Below are 18,163 nucleotides of genomic sequence, written 5' to 3' on the forward strand. Positions count from 1 at the left end.
AACATGACAGGAGGACCAGGTGATCAAGATATGTTCACTGGAGAAAAACTGACACAGGAAACAATATCACCGGCGTCAGTTTGAGGCAGAATCTCTTCCTTTATACACCAAGGGCTGGACATGATTGACCCACTGGGATTTGAGCCAAGCCCCACACCTGTCTCAGGCTACTTTCACACTTGCATTGAAAGGCATCCGTTGCTATCCGCCGCCTTGAGGAATTACGGTAACCGTTGCAGGAACGTTTTATTCCTCATAGACTTCTATTAGCTATGGATGGCAACGGATGGCCTTGCGTTGCATCCGTCAGCCGACGCTGCGTTGCATCTGCCTGGTGGATGGAACGCTGCATGTAGTGTTTTTCTGCGCTTGGCGGAGTGTCAAAAAAACGCAATCTGCAGGATTCCGTCGGCGTCCGTTGTTTTTATAATGGACGCCTATGGTGGCAGATTCCGTTAGAATCCGTGATTTGACGGATTCCGTTAACGCAACCGTATTTACACAACTGCACATGCCCAGAAGTGTAAAGTGAAGAAAAAAAAAACTATGAGGGATTGCGCTATTTTGTACGATCCGTTGCATCCGTTGTGCCACTATATGCAACGCATCCGTTGCATCTGTCACATAACGCCATGCAACGGATGCCGTTCAACGCAAGTGTGAAAGTAGCCTCACTGACAAGCACAAAACCATACACCAAGGACTGGACATGATTGGCCCACTGGGATTAGAGCCAAGTCCCACACCAGTCTCACTAACAAGCACAGAACCTGACTCACTTCCAGCACTGGCCACTAGAGGGAGCCCATAAACATCCTCAGGAAGAATCGTAACCCCTTCATAACCGGCAATAGCCAAACCAACAGAAACACCATTTATAAACACACGTCCACCTCCTCTCATTCCCCCAAAATGTTACCTTTTTGCAATACTTAAAATAAGAAATTTTTGCCAACATTTTCTGGATCTCTAAACATTGATTACATATATCATACAGTTCCACATTGGTGCAGGGAAATTGCCACCCTTCACATCACTCCCTGTCCCCAATGGCTCTTACAAACTAAATACACTCTGATTAATTAGCTTCCTAGGAAATTTCAGGATGTTTGTAGAGTGTGATAAGAAACCAGAAAACACAGAGGAAATCCACACAGACTCGGGGGAAAAAAATGCAAACTATGCAGCCCTTGTTCGGATTTGAACCCAGGACCAGCGAGCCACCGCAATGCACCTTTTTTTTTACCTTTGCTACATTGTCTTAACATTCTACACAAGGTAAATTCAGATCGGCTGTACAATTTCCTTTTTATATAACAACTGTGTAAAAACTGAAGGGCTGTGGGCGGCGAACATCCTTTTCTTGAAGGGGGAGGGACATTCGGCATCACAGCGACGTCACTCAGCGGCCGCCAAATAGAAGCGGAGGAGCGGAGATGAGCGGGACATAACATCCCGCCAACCTCCTTCCTTCAGCATTGCCGGCGGGACGCAGGTAAGCTGTGTTCATCGTTCCCAGGGTGTCACACGTTGCGATGTGTGCTGCCTCAGGAGCAATGAATAACCTGCATCCAAGAATTTGACCGATATTATGAAAATGAACGACGTGTCAACGAGCAACGATAAGGTGAGTATTTTTGCTCGTTCACAGTCGCTCATAGCTGTCACACGCTGCGATATATCAAACGATGCCGGATGTGCGTCACGGAATCCGTGACCTCGACGACATATCGTTAGATATATCGTAGCGTGTAACGGGGTCTTAAGCCACCTGGTGATCTCCTGAAAAAGAAGCAATATCCTCTCGGCCTCCATCAAGGGCTCATCAACTCAACCAGTACCAGGAACAGCACTAAGGAAGGACAAGAATCCCAAAATAGCCGACTGTGGATGTCAATTTTTTGTTTTGGGAAAAGACTCTGATTTGACTTCAGGTATGGGACAAATCTTGCTTGGCTAGCTACCTCCAATAGACGGATTTCTTCCTAATTAGCATCTCTGGAGACCTAAAAGTCACCCACAAATTAGACTAAAGTCAGCCGAACAGTGGGATTGTCCAACAGATCTAATGTGTATGGAGGCCTCCTGACTCCTCTGACAGATGATATTGATGGAGTGAAGGGTCCAGACGTTGGAATTTCAACAACCGATTCCTTTTCTTTGGGGGGGGGGACATAAGCTTCTTCTGGCACCAGCTCTACTATGGAAACAAGGGAGCACTCGGCCCAGTGTAAAGTTCCTGTATATGGTGGAGTCAGAAGAGATGGGAACTGATGATAGGTTGTCCAACAGCTATATAATGTGTGACTCAGTGGTTAGCACTGCAGTCTTGCAGCGCTGGGGTCTTGAATACAAATCCCACCAAGGACAACATCTGCAAGGAGTTTGTATGTTCTCCCCGTGCTTGTGTGGGTTTCCTCCCACACTCCAAAGACATATACTGTAGATAGGGGATGTAAATTGTGAGCGCCTATAGGGACAGGGATGCTGATGTATGTAAAGCGCTATGGAATGCTATATAAGTGAATAAATATTATAATTATTATATGAGGAGTCTTTAAATCTATAGTAGCATGGAAACGTTTGGGCACCCATAGTCAAAATTAGTGTTGTCGTGAAAAGTTAAGCAAGTTGAAGATTAAATGATCTCTAAAAGGCATAAAGATGACACATTTCCTTTGTTTTTTTTGGAAAAAAAAAAAAAAAATATATATATATATATATATATATATATATATATATATATATATATATATCTTTTGTGTTTTTGTAAAACCATACCTGCTGCTGTAGTTTTGCTTCTTTATAAAGATTTAATATTGGTTTCAGATCCTGGTTACCCAAGAAGGCAGATTCATCCAAGCTGTAATTCAAGTTGATAGTGATCGGAGTCAGCTTATCGCGAAATTCTGATTCCTCCTGCGTGAAAATAGAAAAAGTTGGCAAAAAAAATTTAGATTTGGTACAAATGAATTGAAGCTGATTTGCAGTATTAAGGAGCACCACTAAGCAGTGTCACAGAGCTTCAGTATTCTGCTCCGCACAATGTTCATATCCAGGATATCCGTCACTCAGAGGTTTTTGACAAACATCACTGACTGTTATGGCGGCATCAGGATTTGTGGAGACTACAGATCCTGGCACTCTGCCAGCTAACTTCTATGATGTCTGTGATTGGCACAGGCAGACTCGGGGACGAACAACAGATTGACAGTTCATAGGCAGGCTAGCAAGAGTTAATCTCTGCTGGTCTGCTTGTTAGTCTCTTTTGATCACATGCTATAGGGGAGCCAGTCACATTTGCTCCCCTCCTATATATGCTGGCTGGACTCTTCCTTTAATGCCAGCTAGTTTATCTATACTGGTCTGGTGAGGTCTTGTGATCCAGACGTATTCGTGGTTGTTGTACTTTATTGCTCTGAGCGTTTGTGGTGTTAACCTTTGTTATCCTTTTGTTGCTGCCTTCCTTCTCTTGCTTTTCTCATTAGTCTTTTACTGTTTGTTTCTGTGAGTTTGCAATGTCTGATTTTTGTTTTTTCCCTGTTTTCCTTTATCTATGTTACCATTGTACTCCTGCTCCTTCTTTTCCTGGCGGGGAAGGAAACAGATTCGTTTTGGTCAGTAGAACAGTAAGGAACGGGACTCCGACATCTCTATCATCAGGGGTAATCCTGAGGTTAGGGCTAGCATAGCATCTGCTAGCGTAAGGGACATTATAGGAGCCCCCTATCCCTCATGACACCCCCTAGAGCTGTTAATGGCTTGTCAGTGGGGTTCACCAATAATCTGATGTCATCAGTATCAGTGAAGTGGAAAATCCCTTTATGGAGTCCAGTCTGGCTCTAAATTTATCGATTTGGTTGTCTGGGGTCTGTCATTGAGTTAAGCAGGCTGGATTTATATATATGGGTTTGCTATGGTGTCTGAATTTATTCAGGGGTCTAGTCTTGGACCTGAGCTTACTTAGGGGTCTGAATTATATTTATAGTCTGCTCTAAGGTCTGAATTAATTTATTTGGTCTGGTTTGGGGTCAGTATTTGGTCATCTGGGGTCTGTAATTGAATTAAGGTGGTCTGGTCTTAAGTCTTAATTTTTTATGGGTCTGGTCTGAATTTATTTGTGGCTCATTCACTTTAATCTAGAAGATATGCATTACCAGAAACAACCCCCGGACTGATGTAGTGGTGTTTTTGGAAGAAAGCAGCCATTTTTTTCCCAATCTTGGCCACCCCCTTTATACAGACCATTAACGATAGATAGGCTCTATAAATATCTTCTCATCGTATGTTCACAACTTACTCTGAGATACACAACAAAGTCCAGACACTGTTTTCCGGTATCCTTCCCTACGATCATACCGAACGAGTGGTGCGTGGTGCCGTCACGGAAGAGCGTCCTCTTCACGGCTCCCTTCTGTTTCAGCCAGTCGAGCTCCAGCTCAGCTCTCATTGCTATCAGTGAAGACATAGCACAGCCATTATTTATATTACATGGACGTAATCCTCTAATTTGGGGCTGGAGGCTTTGGATGTGAATAGAGCGTAAGACAGAAAGGAAAATAAAGTAATTTACTTTATAGTTGAAGGAAAACGTTTTTGTTTTTTTTTCTTAGCATTGGAGAAGGATTATTTGGATAAAACTTAGTAAAGCGAGCCAATATAAACCAGAGAAAGCGGATCTTCATTACTTTGCTGTTTGTTGTTATTATGACAGAGATGCCGGGGTTGATTTACCGACCCTCGGAGATGTCTCACAATTCAGACGGGCCGCTGCTTACATCCCGGTCTTAGACTGATGAAAGGAGCGTCACGATGGACAAGAACAACATTTCCATACAAAGAACTAAACAAATAATCACAGCGGTGGCTGAGCCCGGGCGATTATTTAGTCATGAATCATCTACGGCATTTATGTGATTTTTTTAAACATAACAATAAAAAAATATTTGAACTATTATTAATACGGTTTGAAAATGCACCTTCTAGAAGAGGAATATGTGAACCCGGACTTAAAGGGTGTGTGTCAGACCAAACTAACAGGATACGCTAAGGCCATAGTCTTGGAGGGGATGTAGCCCATATAGAGATCACACTTGTAGTCTAATCGCTGCCTCTGTTCTGCAGAAACTAAAGTTTAATCAAATGTGCTAATTAAGGTAATCAGTGCACCCTGAGTGAAACCAAGAGGCTCAGTGCACCCTGTGTGTGACCAAGAGGTTCAGTGCACCCTGTGTGTGACCAAGAGGCTCAGTGCACCCTAGGTGTGACCAAGAGGCTCAGTGCACCCTAGGTGTGACCAAGAGGCTCAGTGCACCCTGTGTGTGACCAAGAGGTTCAGTGCACCCTGTGTGTGACCAAGAGGCTCAGTGCACCGTAGGTGTGACCAAGAGGCTCAGTGCACCCTAGGTGTGACCAAGAGGCTCAGTGCACCCTGAATGTGACCAAGAGGCTCAGTGCACCCTGAGTGTGACCAAGAGGCTCAGTGCACCCTGAGTGTGACCAAGAGGCTCAGTGCACCCTAGGTGTGACCAAGAGGTTCAGTGCACCCTAGGTGTGACCAAGAGGCTCAGTGCACCGTTCTGTCCAGTGGTTTTCAATGCCCTCACTAGAGATTGACAGCGCTGGCATACTTGAGCTTTATCTGCAGACAGTGTTCATTCCAAGCGAGTCAGTGCTGTCAATCACCAGTGAAGGAGGGAGGGGACGTGCAAAACCAATGGACGGGTTAGTTAGAGAGATGGATCTTGCGAGGGGCAGTTCTGCAGAGGGTTCGAGGAGTAAAAGCACGACATGAAGTAAGGGGTGGTCAGGGAACCCTGACGTAACCTTGTAAGATCAGGAGAATACGGCTCACACCGGCAGGCTTAGGGAAGTCGTGATACTAGACAGCCGTCGAGGGCCAGAAGCGGACAGCAGTGAGAAGAAGAGTAGGGGAATAGAGTCCAAGGTTAACAGCATCATGCGGAGGAAATAAAAGATAGTGTGGATAGGTCGAGTGAGAGTACCCCAAAATACAGTAACAGCAGAACTGTGTGGAGTAAGTGGTACTTCTGCAGAGGAATCAAGGAGTAAAGGCATGGTATGGAGTAAGGGCCAGTAAGAAAACCTCGACGTAACCTTGTAAGATCCGGAGTCTACAGCTCATCCCAGCGGGCTTAGGGAAGTCGTGATACTAGACAGCCGTCGAGGCCCAGAAGTGGACAGCAGTGAGAAGAAGACTGAGGGAATGGAGACCAAGGTACGCAGCAGCTTGCTGATGAGATCCAAAAAAGTGGGGATAGATTGAGTGAGAGTACCCAAAAATACAGTAACAGCAGAACTGTGTGGATTGAGAGGTAGTTCTGCAGAGGGTTTGAGGCCTAAAGGCACGGTATGGAGTAAGGGCAAGCCAGAGAACCTTGACGTAACCTCGTAAGGTCCAAAACCTACGGCTCACCCTGGCGGGTTTAGTGAAGTCGTGATACTAGATAGCCGTTGGGGCTGAGATACGGACAGCAGTGAGAAGAATAGTGAGAAAATGGAGACCCAGGTACACAGCAGCTTGCGGACAAGATCCAAGATTGAGGGGATAGGTTGAGTGAAAGTAACCCAAAATATAGTAACAGCAAAACCGTGTGGAGTGAGAGGTAGTTCTGCAGAGGGTTTGAGGAGTAAAGGCACGGCATGGAATAAGGGCCAGTCAGGGAACCTTGAGGTAACCTCGTAAGGTCCAGAGCCTACGGCTCACCCCGGCGGGTTTAGGGAAGTCGTGATACTAGATAGCTGTCAGGGCCGAGATGTGGACAGCATTGAGAAGAAGAGTGAGGAAACGGAGACCCAGATGCACAGCAGCTTGCGGACAAGATCCAAGATTGTGGGGATAGGTTGAGTGAGAGTACCTCAAAATATATTAACAGCAAAACCGTGTGGAATGAGAGGTAGTTCTGCAGAGGGTTTGAGGAGTAAAGGCACGGCATGGAGTAAGGGCCAGTCAGGGAATCTTGAGGTAACCTCGTAAGGTCCAGAGCCTATGGCTCACCCCGGCGGGCTTGGGGAAGTTGTGATACTAGATAGCCATCGGGGCCGAGAAGCGGACAGCGGTGAGAAGAAGAGTGAGGAAGTGGAGACCCAGTTGCACGGCAGCTTGCAGACAAGATCCAAGATAGCATGGACAGGTCGAGAGAGTACCTCAGAATATAGTAAGAGCAGAACCGTAGGAGTGAGTACATGCCTGTCATAATGGTGAAAAGAATAAACTATTCAAATTTGGTTTGCCAAGAGAACTCCGATGTCACGTGTTTTACTACTTTGTCTACGACGGGCACTGGAAGAAACCAGTAAGTGTCACACCCCCAAAACACACACTGATTCTATCTAGCGAAGGAGTACGGAGCCCCTACGGCCCGGCATCCATAACTTCCTTCACTGTCTCAGGGAAAAGATGGACTTTTAGATCATAGCAGCATGCCTTTTATTTTCTAACCTGTACATGTTCTAATTTACATAGGACTGCAGAAAATGAATATAATGACAGAGAATGCAGCTCCAAGGACATATTGCTCAATATGGATGATATTCTGACTTATACAGAGAGTTGAATGTTACTGACCTACGTGACGTGGAATTCCGCGCCCGGATACATCCATACAGACTGTCACAGTGAGGCTATAACAAAGCAAAAAAAAATAAAATAAACATTAATAATCTTTTTTGTTGTGAGACAATTAGGACAGATTTATGACAATCGTCTGCTCTCACTTTATGAATGGCACTGCGGCTTGTTTTCGTTTTTTTCTGCACAGCGGTGCATCGGCCACCTGGCTCTGCAGGGAACATCAGTTGTCCCCAATCATTTGAACACAGCTCTGCGGTAGTTCCCCTGCACAGCAGGCGGCCAGACACCTTCTCAGTGAGACCCAAACTGCCATGTTTCCCCAACAATCCCCCAATCTTTCTGCTCTGAAAGATGGGCTAGAGCTTATGTTCAGGGGATGTCTTTTTTTTATCAACAACAATCCAAATTTATTATTTAATCCCCCCCAAAAAAACCCATTTATTCAACTATAGTCATATTGCATTCTGGAACATCAACATAAGTCTCCAAACCCTGTATGTAACGTGTGTAATCTATCATCTATCTTCAAACACACACACACACACACCAGCCTGTCTGCTCTTCAGCTTCAGACTCCTACAATTAAGGGGTACTTTACACGTTGCGACATCGTTACCGTTATATCGTCGGGGTCACGTCGTTAGTGACGCACATCCGGCGCTGGTAACGACATCGCAACGTGTAAATCCTAGGTGCGACGATGAACGAGCGCATCAGCGTTAAAAATTGTTGATCGGTGACACGTCGCTCCTTTCCATAATATCGCTGCTGCCACCGGTACGATGTTGTCTGTTGTCCCTGCAGCACCACACATCGCTGTGTGTGAAGCCGCAGGAACGACAAACATCTCCTTACCTGCATCCACGGCAATGCGGAAGGAAGGAGGTGGGCGGAATGTTATGTCCCGCTCATCTCCGCCCCCTCCGCTTCTATTGGCCGGCCGCTCAGTGACGTCGCGGTGACGCCGAACGCCTTTTGAAGGAGGGGTTGTTTGGCAGTCACCGCAACGTCGCCGACAAGGTATGTGCGTGTGAAGCTGCCGTAGCGATAATGTTCGCTACGGCAGCTAGCACACAATATTGCATGTGCGACGGGGTCGGGTGCTATCGCGCTCGACATCGCTAGCAATTGACAGCGATGTCGCAACGTGTAAAGCCTGCCCAAGGGTGGCTTTACACGCTTCGATATTTGTCCTGATATCGCTAGCATGCGACCCGCCCCCATTGTTTGTGCGAAACGGGCATATTGCTGCCCGTCATGCACAAAATCGCGCACCCGCGTCACACATACTTACCTGCATAGCGACGTCGCTGTGACCGGCGTACCGCCTCCTTTCTAAGGGGCCGGTCCGCTCGGCGTCACAGCGACGTCACTGAGCGGCCGCCCAATGAAAGCGGAGGGGCGGAGATGAGCGGGACGAACATCCCGCCCACCTCCCGCATTATGGCCGGCGGCAGGTAGGAGATGTTCCTCGTTCCTACGGGGGTCACACACAGCGATGTGCACTGCCGCAGGAACGAGGAACAACAACGGGAAAGCGATAGTATCGATAATTGGGAGTGGACCCCCATGTCAACGAGGAGCGATTTTGGAAGTTTTTGCAACGATCCAAAATTGCTCCTTGAAGTCACACACAACGAGATCGCTACAGCGGCCGGATGTGCGTCACAAAATCCGTGACCCCAACGAGATCGCTGTAGCAAAATCGTGGCGTGTAAAGCCCGCTTAAGAGTCCTTTGGTCACATGACATAATGTCACAAAGGTCATTAAGCAGTTTTATCATCAGGATATAAACGCTGGGGGCCCTGTGAAATTGCTCTCCCTTCCCCTAATGCTAGTCTTGCATACCAGCCTGTCTTCTGTTCAGTTCTTTCAGACTCCTCCAATTAAGAGACCTTTGATCACATCATAGCCACATGACTGTGAAGTCATTAAAGGTCCTAAAACAATCATAACCTCGGAATACAACCGCTGAGGTCCTTAAGAGAGGGAGGTCCTTGAGAAATTTTGTAGTCTGATTCCACATAATGCCGGCCCTGACTGCAACTAGGGCTTCTTTTTGGAGGAGGGCTTTTCTGCAAAAATCCTGTATAATCATGCTAGGGTTGATTATTGGGGTAGGTCTTACTTTCAGGGAAACTGAGTATTATTAAGTGTTGCTATATCCATGTAACAAGACAAGATAGGTGGGGAAAATGCTATAAATTCTGCATTGGGTCCCCTTAAAGATCCTATACAAAGTAGATCATTTTAGTTTAACCAGTTGACTTTGGTGGCGCCGGCAGACTATCTTATTTGTACAGAGTCCTCTAGACTCTTTCCTATAGATGATGTAGTGGAAAAAATGAATGGGACATGTTCAGATTTTCTTTTTTCTCATGCAGCTTATTTTAATCTCTTCATTCAGAACGCATGAACAGTTGACGAGTGTGTATATATGGGGGATATTGACTTATAATGGGGTTATGCTGTAGTGCTAATGTGAAGCCCCTCAGGTGTTGTATCGGTGCATACCTTCAGGGACTCCACGTAGCTGGTGCTGGTCACAGGTAGGGAATCTTCGGTTTTGATCGTGACGCCACTCTCAGTATTGCGGTCAGTGGGGACCGCCACTGCAGGTTAGGGGACGCCTGGGGCTGATGGTGGGTGCAGTCGGATGTAGTAGCCTCCTGAGAGTGAGGCAAGCCCCAGGGCCCTGTGTAGGTTTGTAGTACCACAAGTCGCAGAATGACTCACACAGGCAGAACTGTCTTTCAAGGGCTTTACTCACATTTGATGGCAGAGTGAGTAGCCCGGGCGTAGCTGAGATGAACCAGGTGGGAACCAGGTATCCTTCAGGCTGACTTTATGAGGGTGACTATTGACTCGCCTTCCTTAGCCCTTGGTGGTTTGGGGTGACCCCGACTTTGAGTCCCTATGGGGGTCACCCAGGGAAGATGCTGCAGCCTCTCTCCCCTTCGTTTGCCGTGTGCTTGTTCCCCGGACCAGGCCACTCCAGCTGCTTGCCTCCTGTGACCTATGGGCCCTCACTGCGGTTACGTGGCTGCGGCTTTTGTGGTGTTGTGGTGTGGGCTTTGAGAGCCCCACACCGGCAGGTTTAGCAGAAGAAAGCTAGATCTATCTTCGCTTCGGGATCTGCCGCCCGGTTGGGCCTGGTGCTCTCTAGCAGTCTCCTTACTTCCCACTCCGTGCTTTCTCTCTAGCTGAAGCTGGCTTTCAGGTAGCACTCCTAGTTGACCGTTCTCCCCCGTCAGTAGCCACTGCGCGGGCGCTGTTAGACAGCATCAACCCCACAGGTCTGCTCCTCACTGAGCCCTCTGGAGTTCTCCTCTAACTGACTCACTGCTCCTCCTCTCCTGTTCTTGCCTACGCCACCTAGCAACCAGACTCTCCACCACACCCCTTGAGAGGAGATGGAGGCTTTTGACCCCCTGCCACCATTCCAGTGGAGGTATAGGCTTTGCCCCCTCCTGGGATCCCCAGGGGTCCTCTCAAAGGTACATGTGTGAGACCTGGTCACTATGCGCCTGTGTTCCACACCCCAGTCAGCCTTCTGGATTACCTGTATTGTACTGTCCCCAGCATGGGTGCAGTACTCAGTGGTGCCTGACCAGGTCAGGGGCGCCACATTCCCCCTTAGTTATCACCAGCACGTCCTCGGGCTGCAAGACAACATTTTAAAATGCATAAAACATTAAAACATGTTAAAACATTTTTAAAAGCACCAGGTACCATACATCACCACCCTCCACCCACAAGTCCGTTAACCCACCCAAAACCCTTTCACGTTGGCCGCGGCTTCAGCCACTTCTGGCAGGATGTAGAGGCGGCTTACATGGGCTGGTGGTTTCAGGGTATACCTGGCCTGGTGGATCCGCGCCTTCAGCCTCTTCTGGCAGGATGCAGAGGCGGCCTCCACAGTTGGTGCTGACCAGGTACCCTCTTTGTGGTGGTGAGCCAAGGCCCCATAAACAGGCGTGCTCTCTGGTTGCAGGTGAGCCAAGGCCCTATATACGGACGGGCTCCTCCTGGTTGCAGACGAGCCAAGCCCCTAAACAGGCTGACTCTGGTGGTGGTGGTGCCCTTTTGGTGTAACTATTTACACTGCGAGGGTTTGTGGCTATAGCCAGTTCATAGCCTTAAGGTTTATGGTTTTCTCACAATAGTTTTTGTGGGCACATACTTGAACGTAAACGTTGCAAAACAAACTTTTCAAACTGGTAACTTGCTTTACTTGAACTTATGCAGACTCCTCTTCACCAGGGCTTGGGCCTGTAGGGCTGCGGCACCTGCTGCTTTCTTGCTCTTTGTCGTCATCTGAGGTAGTTTCATCTGTAGGTTCCTTGTCTTTTCTTTCTTGATCTTCATCTGTGTCTTTGTCTCTGTCTTTTCTTTCTTGTAGCATGGGGTGGCTGTAAGGTTTGCTGGTGCATGGTGCTACGTCAAGCGCGTACAGTCCTCTTTCGCCTTGATGCATAGTAAACTGGACTGAATCTCCCATCTTTAGATTTCTGCCAGGGTGTCCTCTAGGCAGATGAGCTCTCACATCTCTTCTGTTGACAAATATCCCTTCTTTGATACCAGGGGCTACAATGAATCCATATCCACTTCTCAAATTGAAATCCTCCACTACTCCTCTGCAAAGGGGTCCTCGGACCTGTGCTTTGGCTCTTCTCAGGAACCTTTTTTCTTGTAGATCCTGTTCGTGACGCCAGATGTGAAGCCCCTCAGGTGTTGTATCGGTGCATACCTTCAGGGACTCCACGTAGCTGGTGCTGGTCACAGGTAGGGAATCTTCGGTTTTGATCGTGACGCCACTCTCAGTATTGCGGTCAGTGGGGACCGCCACTGCAGGTTAGGGGACGCCTGGGGCTGATGGTGGGTGCAGTCGGATGTAGTAGCCTCCTGAGAGTGAGGCAAGCCCCAGGGCCCTGTGTAGGTTTGTAGTACCACAAGTCGCAGAATGACTCACACAGGCAGAACTGTCTTTCAAGGGCTTTACTCACATTTGATGGCAGAGTGAGTAGCCCGGGCGTAGCTGAGATGAACCAGGTGGGAACCAGGTATCCTTCAGGCTGACTTTATGAGGGTGACTACTGACTCGCCTTCCTTAGCCCTTGGTGGTTTGGGGTGACCCCGACTTTGAGTCCCTATGGGGGTCACCCAGGGAAGATGCTGCAGCCTCTCTCCCCTTCGTTTGCCGTGTGCTTGTTCCCCGGACCAGGCCACTCCAGCTGCTTGCCTCCTGTGACCTATGGGCCCTCACTGCGGTTACGTGGCTGCGGCTTTTGTGGTGTTGTGGTGTGGGCTTTGAGAGCCCCACACCGGCAGGTTTAGCAGAAGAAAGCTAGATCTATCTTCGCTTCGGGATCTGCCGCCCGGTTGGGCCTGGTGCTCTCTAGCAGTCTCCTTACTTCCCACTCCGTGCTTTCTCTCTAGCTGAAGCTGGCTTTCAGGTAGCACTCCTAGTTGACCGTTCTCCCCCGTCAGTAGCCACTGCGCGGGCGCTGTTAGACAGCATCAACCCCACAGGTCTGCTCCTCACTGAGCCCTCTGGAGTTCTCCTCTAACTGACTCACTGCTCCTCCTCTCCTGTTCTTGCCTACGCCACCTAGCAACCAGACTCTCCACCACACCCCTTGAGAGGAGATGGAGGCTTTTGACCCCCTGCCACCATTCCAGTGGAGGTATAGGCTTTGCCCCCTCCTGGGATCCCCAGGGGTCCTCTCAAAGGTACATGTGTGAGACCTGGTCACTATGCGCCTGTGTTCCACACCCCAGTCAGCCTTCTGGATTACCTGTATTGTACTGTCCCCAGCATGGGTGCAGTACTCAGTGGTGCCTGACCAGGTCAGGGGCGCCACACTAACGCATTTCGGAAACAAGGCTTCCATGCAGATGTGAACACCTTCAAAGTTCTACACTATTAGCTAATTAAAGTCATGGCCTCATAAAGGGCTATCTTGGAGCACAACCATGAGCTCCATCGGACTTGACACCTCCTTGCATTTTCATTAGATTTTGTTCCATGCCAGAGATAAAACTGACAAGCGGAAATTCCATGCACCGGCCAGAGAAAGACTTTATCACAGTCAACGGAGTAAGTCACAACTGTGGTCAGTATAATTACATCTCGTCCACGCACCATTAACATATCCATATGAGACACTGGACAATCCTGTAATCATTATGCCTGAAATTGAAGATTAACTTACTCCCTACAATGTGATTAGACTGAATGAGATCTGACATCTGGACGCTTCTATCCCACACTAGAAGGCACATTTCCTACACACTATTATACAAAATGTTGCCAAGAATGTGAGGAGTAATTACTGCCATTTCCTTGGGGAATTAGAAATGTAAGAGTTATTTCCCATGAGGGGTGGGAATAATCGACTAACTACAGTAGAATACTGCAGCCTGATTTTTTGCTATCTAAGGTTACCTATCTATCATCTATCTATTTTTAATTTCAAAGATTTTTATCTTTTTAAAATCAGCATAAAATGTTTCCTAAATTCCCTAAGCACCTGGGGGTGAAAAAAAAGGTTACCTCTTTCCCTATCTCCTATCAACATTCTTTAATGTGCAGCACAAATACAAATTCCAGATACTAATGTAAAGGATACTGCAATATTGTGATTGAGTAGATCAAACTTGACAACTTCAAGATGTACAATCATGAAGGGTCAACGTTTGTTTGGAAATGTCCAAAGGACCTGCAGAATGTATTCCTAAAAAATGGGTTCTTAAATATAAAATATGTAAATCCCACAATGGATTTTATTTTATTTGCTCTGGACTTTTGTCCAAGCGGCTGTAGACATGAACAAAAATTGGGCCCCTGAGTAATAGACACACACACACACATATATATATATACATATATATATATATATATATATATATATATATATATGGTAAATATATATATATAGAGAGAGAGAGACATATTACATGCAAATGCACATTAGGCGAACATATATAAAAATGCTCATCCTAATACGTTATACAGAGATTAATACAGTACACGCATTTGTATGCATAGCACAAACATGCACACGAGCATATATAGATTATGTCCATACACAAATCAGATACAAACTGTCATGATGATTATGGGATAGCAGGGATTATGGAATAGCTCCTAAACTGTCCCTCAAGCTACGGGGCCCTATGTTATTCCTAATCTCAGGAATACTCCTGATGGTGGAGAGGCCTGAGTCGCCGTCCTTGCCCTGCTCCTGACCAGTCCTGATCTGATTCCCCCTCCACCTCCCCTCAAAGAGGGACAGGATAAGAGTGTGAGGAAACTCACAGATAAAGACAGACAAGGGAAAACCAAAATTCTGTCAAACAGCATGCACACAAAGATTAAGACAATTCAGGTGCAAAAACAAGAACAGGAAGGAAGCTACAAAACAACAGGGGTAAACACCACAAATACACCAAGCAAAAAGCACAACTTTCACTAGAAAGTCTAAGACACCACACCTAATAGATTAACAGTCAAACTATAGCTGGCATAGGAGTAAGGATTCTAGCAGCATAAATAGGAGGGAAGCAGATGTGATCAACACACAACATGTGATCAAAGGAGCAAGCAGACTAGCAGAGAGTAACTCTTTCTAGCCTGCCTATGAATCAGCACACAGCAGGTCAACACCTGAGTCTGCCTGTGTTGATTCCAGACACCAGAGAAACCACCTGGCAGAGTATAAGAATCTGCAATCTGACCAGAGCCCGAAGCCGCCATTACAGTCAGCGAAGTTTGTGCAAAACTCTGTGTGACACATATAGACACAATGACATTTTTGCAAAGCACTTATTCATGATAAACTAATTTATTTTGATCATTCATAGTTATAACAGCCATATCTTTTTTATTTATACGTAGGCTTCATTATATGAGATCTTGTTTTTTGAGAGCAAGCTATAGTTTTTTTAAATGCCATTTTGCCAAATACATATACGGTAAGTAATAACTTAGTGTCAGACTACACCCCACTAAGATGGTTCCTGGCACTCCAGGACTTTAACTTCAATGTAGAGCGTAGGCCAGGGAAACGACATGGCAATGCTGATGCTCTGTCAAGGGTTCACTGTGTAATGACGTAAGGTGCCAAGCCCCTCAGATTTGGGCAGAGTGGGGTATGTAAGACGGCTGATGAGGACACATCGTGAATGGGAGATATGTATCACAAAGGTGTATATCCTCTGTGATACAATCCCAGAGGCAAGCTCCAGTACGTATAGTACTGAGTATGTAATAGAGCATAGCAAGGACCAGGTTTTCAAGCTGTCAGAGAGATGGGTGGGACTGGCTGCTAACATAGTCACACCGGGCTGGGGTATGGTGCACATAAGTAAGTCCTGGTGGATTCATTAGCTGTCTGTGTGTTGAGGTAAGAAGTCCTCCTGTGTGAAGTTTCTATACTTGGACTTCTATGCTGCTCCTATACTGAAGTGCCATTGTTAGCACTGTGTTCTTCTGCCAAGAAAGATCATTTTATTTCCTTGTATTGGCTTGCTTTATGGAGTTTTAGTAAAGCAGCCTGGATGTTATGTTTAAAGTCGCTTCCCGTGCCTACCTGTCAAGGATTTCTATGGTGAACCCAGGGAAGCCTATACTGGCCCTAAGGCTGGGGCCCCTGAGCTCACCCTAACACCCGGAGGTACTCTTAATGGTGGGGAGGTCCAGGCCTCCAACCTAGGCCCTCTCTCCTGTCCTAGTCCCTGAAGTTATGAACCCCCCTCCATAACCCAGCACCTGGGGAAAATGGGCAAGAACAGAAGACTAGACCCCACCAACAAATATGGACAGACAGGGGTAACAACAAAACAACATCCACTCGTACACACGGCAGCCACACACAAAGGAGCCACTAAAGTGCACGTGGGAAAACAACATAAAAAGGGGGGAAGAAGACAAACTATTGGGAAGTTAACATACCATAAGCAACCACACCTGAAAATGCTGCAGCAAACACCTATGCTACAGCCCAAAGCACAACTGAAAGACAGAGCGTTAAACAGCTCCTTCCACCTCCCGGCCAAGCTTCCAAATGAACGGAAATAACTGGCACTCTCTGGTGGAAGTTGAGGGTATATATAGGACCTGGGCGTAGTCCAAACCGGAATCACCTAACCAGGAGTCAGGAGCTGTTGGAAGTCAACCTGGCATTAACCCTCTCCTCCCAAAGGAAATAATACGCTGAGTCCCACAAAACAAAGTGAGACTCAGACTCAGAACCTGTCACCAAAATCTGCAACAGAGAAAAGTCTGTGACACTACTATGTCAACACCACCGAGTGAGTCGAGATCCCTACAATGGGAAGAACAATCATAATAGCATCCTAGATACATGTAATGTGACTGGAAATTTCCTGTGCAACTGAACCATCTACAAATGTGGCATATTTAGGTGCTACTGATTCCAAAGCACCTAAACTCCTTAAGCACCCAGGGGTGAAATGAATAAAAACTGACTTATTCTACTGTGTTCAGTTGATATGTCTCATGATTCTTATTAAGAGCTCAACTTTGTATTCTAACCATCAGAACATGTAGTGTGATTCCTTAAAATACGATATACCGGGAATTATTTACATACTGCTTTGCTTTTGTAAAGTTTTAGACAACTTAATGTGTGTGTTTATCTTTCTTTAGCTGACGTCTCCATGCGGACGAGACCTGGCAACCTTCCATTAATGAGGTGTACGAAGTGACTGATTCACATTTAATGTGGGGGAACTGTAGAAATAAACGGACAGATTATTAAACTGATGCATCAATCCTGGAATGTCATGTCTCTGTCTGCTTTCATGAGAGATAGAATCCGGCCCCGGTGAGTCGGACTTCCTTCAGGTTCTCTTACATGCATTCCGTAATTTCCCTTCCACCGACAAATCCATCAGCGGTCATTGAGAGCCGGCTACACAGCTGGCTCAGGAATACAAGAAGATGGATCCCGCGGGACCGAAGAATTATGTGCCTGTTGGATTTAACCTACTAATCGTTCTCAGATGCAGAATACAAGGTTATAACAACTAAAACAGAACATAAAACAACATAAACCAAATCAATAACAAAAGCAACTATCAGCCGGGAGCGTCCCAGAGCAAGAAGTATCATTGCATTATTGAGTGTCCCGGAGTTTAGGGCCTTGAAGCAGCCAGAAGAGCTCAGATCCCTCGGCCAGGGCTATGGATGGGAGATCTTTGTGCCAATTTTTGGGTGTCTATGGCTACAATCCCATTGTTTCAACGTGATAGGAATCAGTTGTTGGAAATTTATACAGTGTTCTACATTCTTAGGTTTTAACTCCACTGATGGCTGTAACTTTTCACAATCCAGCACGTAATTGGTATGTAGGATATATGACGGCTCCTTACGGCTCTGTACATGTATCATGGAGAAATTCATCCTGTAGAAGCAATGCTGGCCCATACAACCTGGCCCCATAACAAGGAACCATTTCTACTGTTATGCACTTGACCACCAGGGACTACACTATTAAACACTTCACTTTCCTTGCCAACAGGGATATAGCCATAAAATCCTT

At 46.6% G+C, this 18,163-nt stretch overlaps 1 protein-coding gene across 1 annotated transcript in view; it reads right to left on the reverse strand.

Moving 5' to 3' along the window:
• Window positions 1-18,163, reverse strand: part of ITGA8 (integrin subunit alpha 8) — a 287,198-nt gene that overhangs the window by 107,361 nt on the left and 161,674 nt on the right. The window contains exons 16-18 of the mRNA XM_075315623.1: window positions 7,589-7,644; window positions 4,301-4,452; window positions 2,782-2,919 (exon numbers count right to left, since the gene is read on the reverse strand). Coding sequence (XP_075171738.1) covers window positions 2,782-2,919; window positions 4,301-4,452; window positions 7,589-7,644 — 346 coding nt within the window. The remainder of the gene's footprint in view (window positions 1-2,781; window positions 2,920-4,300; window positions 4,453-7,588; window positions 7,645-18,163) is intronic.

Source organism: Anomaloglossus baeobatrachus, chromosome 6 (genome assembly GCF_048569485.1).
Source record: "Anomaloglossus baeobatrachus isolate aAnoBae1 chromosome 6, aAnoBae1.hap1, whole genome shotgun sequence".
In the NCBI taxonomy this organism is placed as follows: Eukaryota; Metazoa; Chordata; class Amphibia; order Anura; family Aromobatidae; genus Anomaloglossus; species Anomaloglossus baeobatrachus.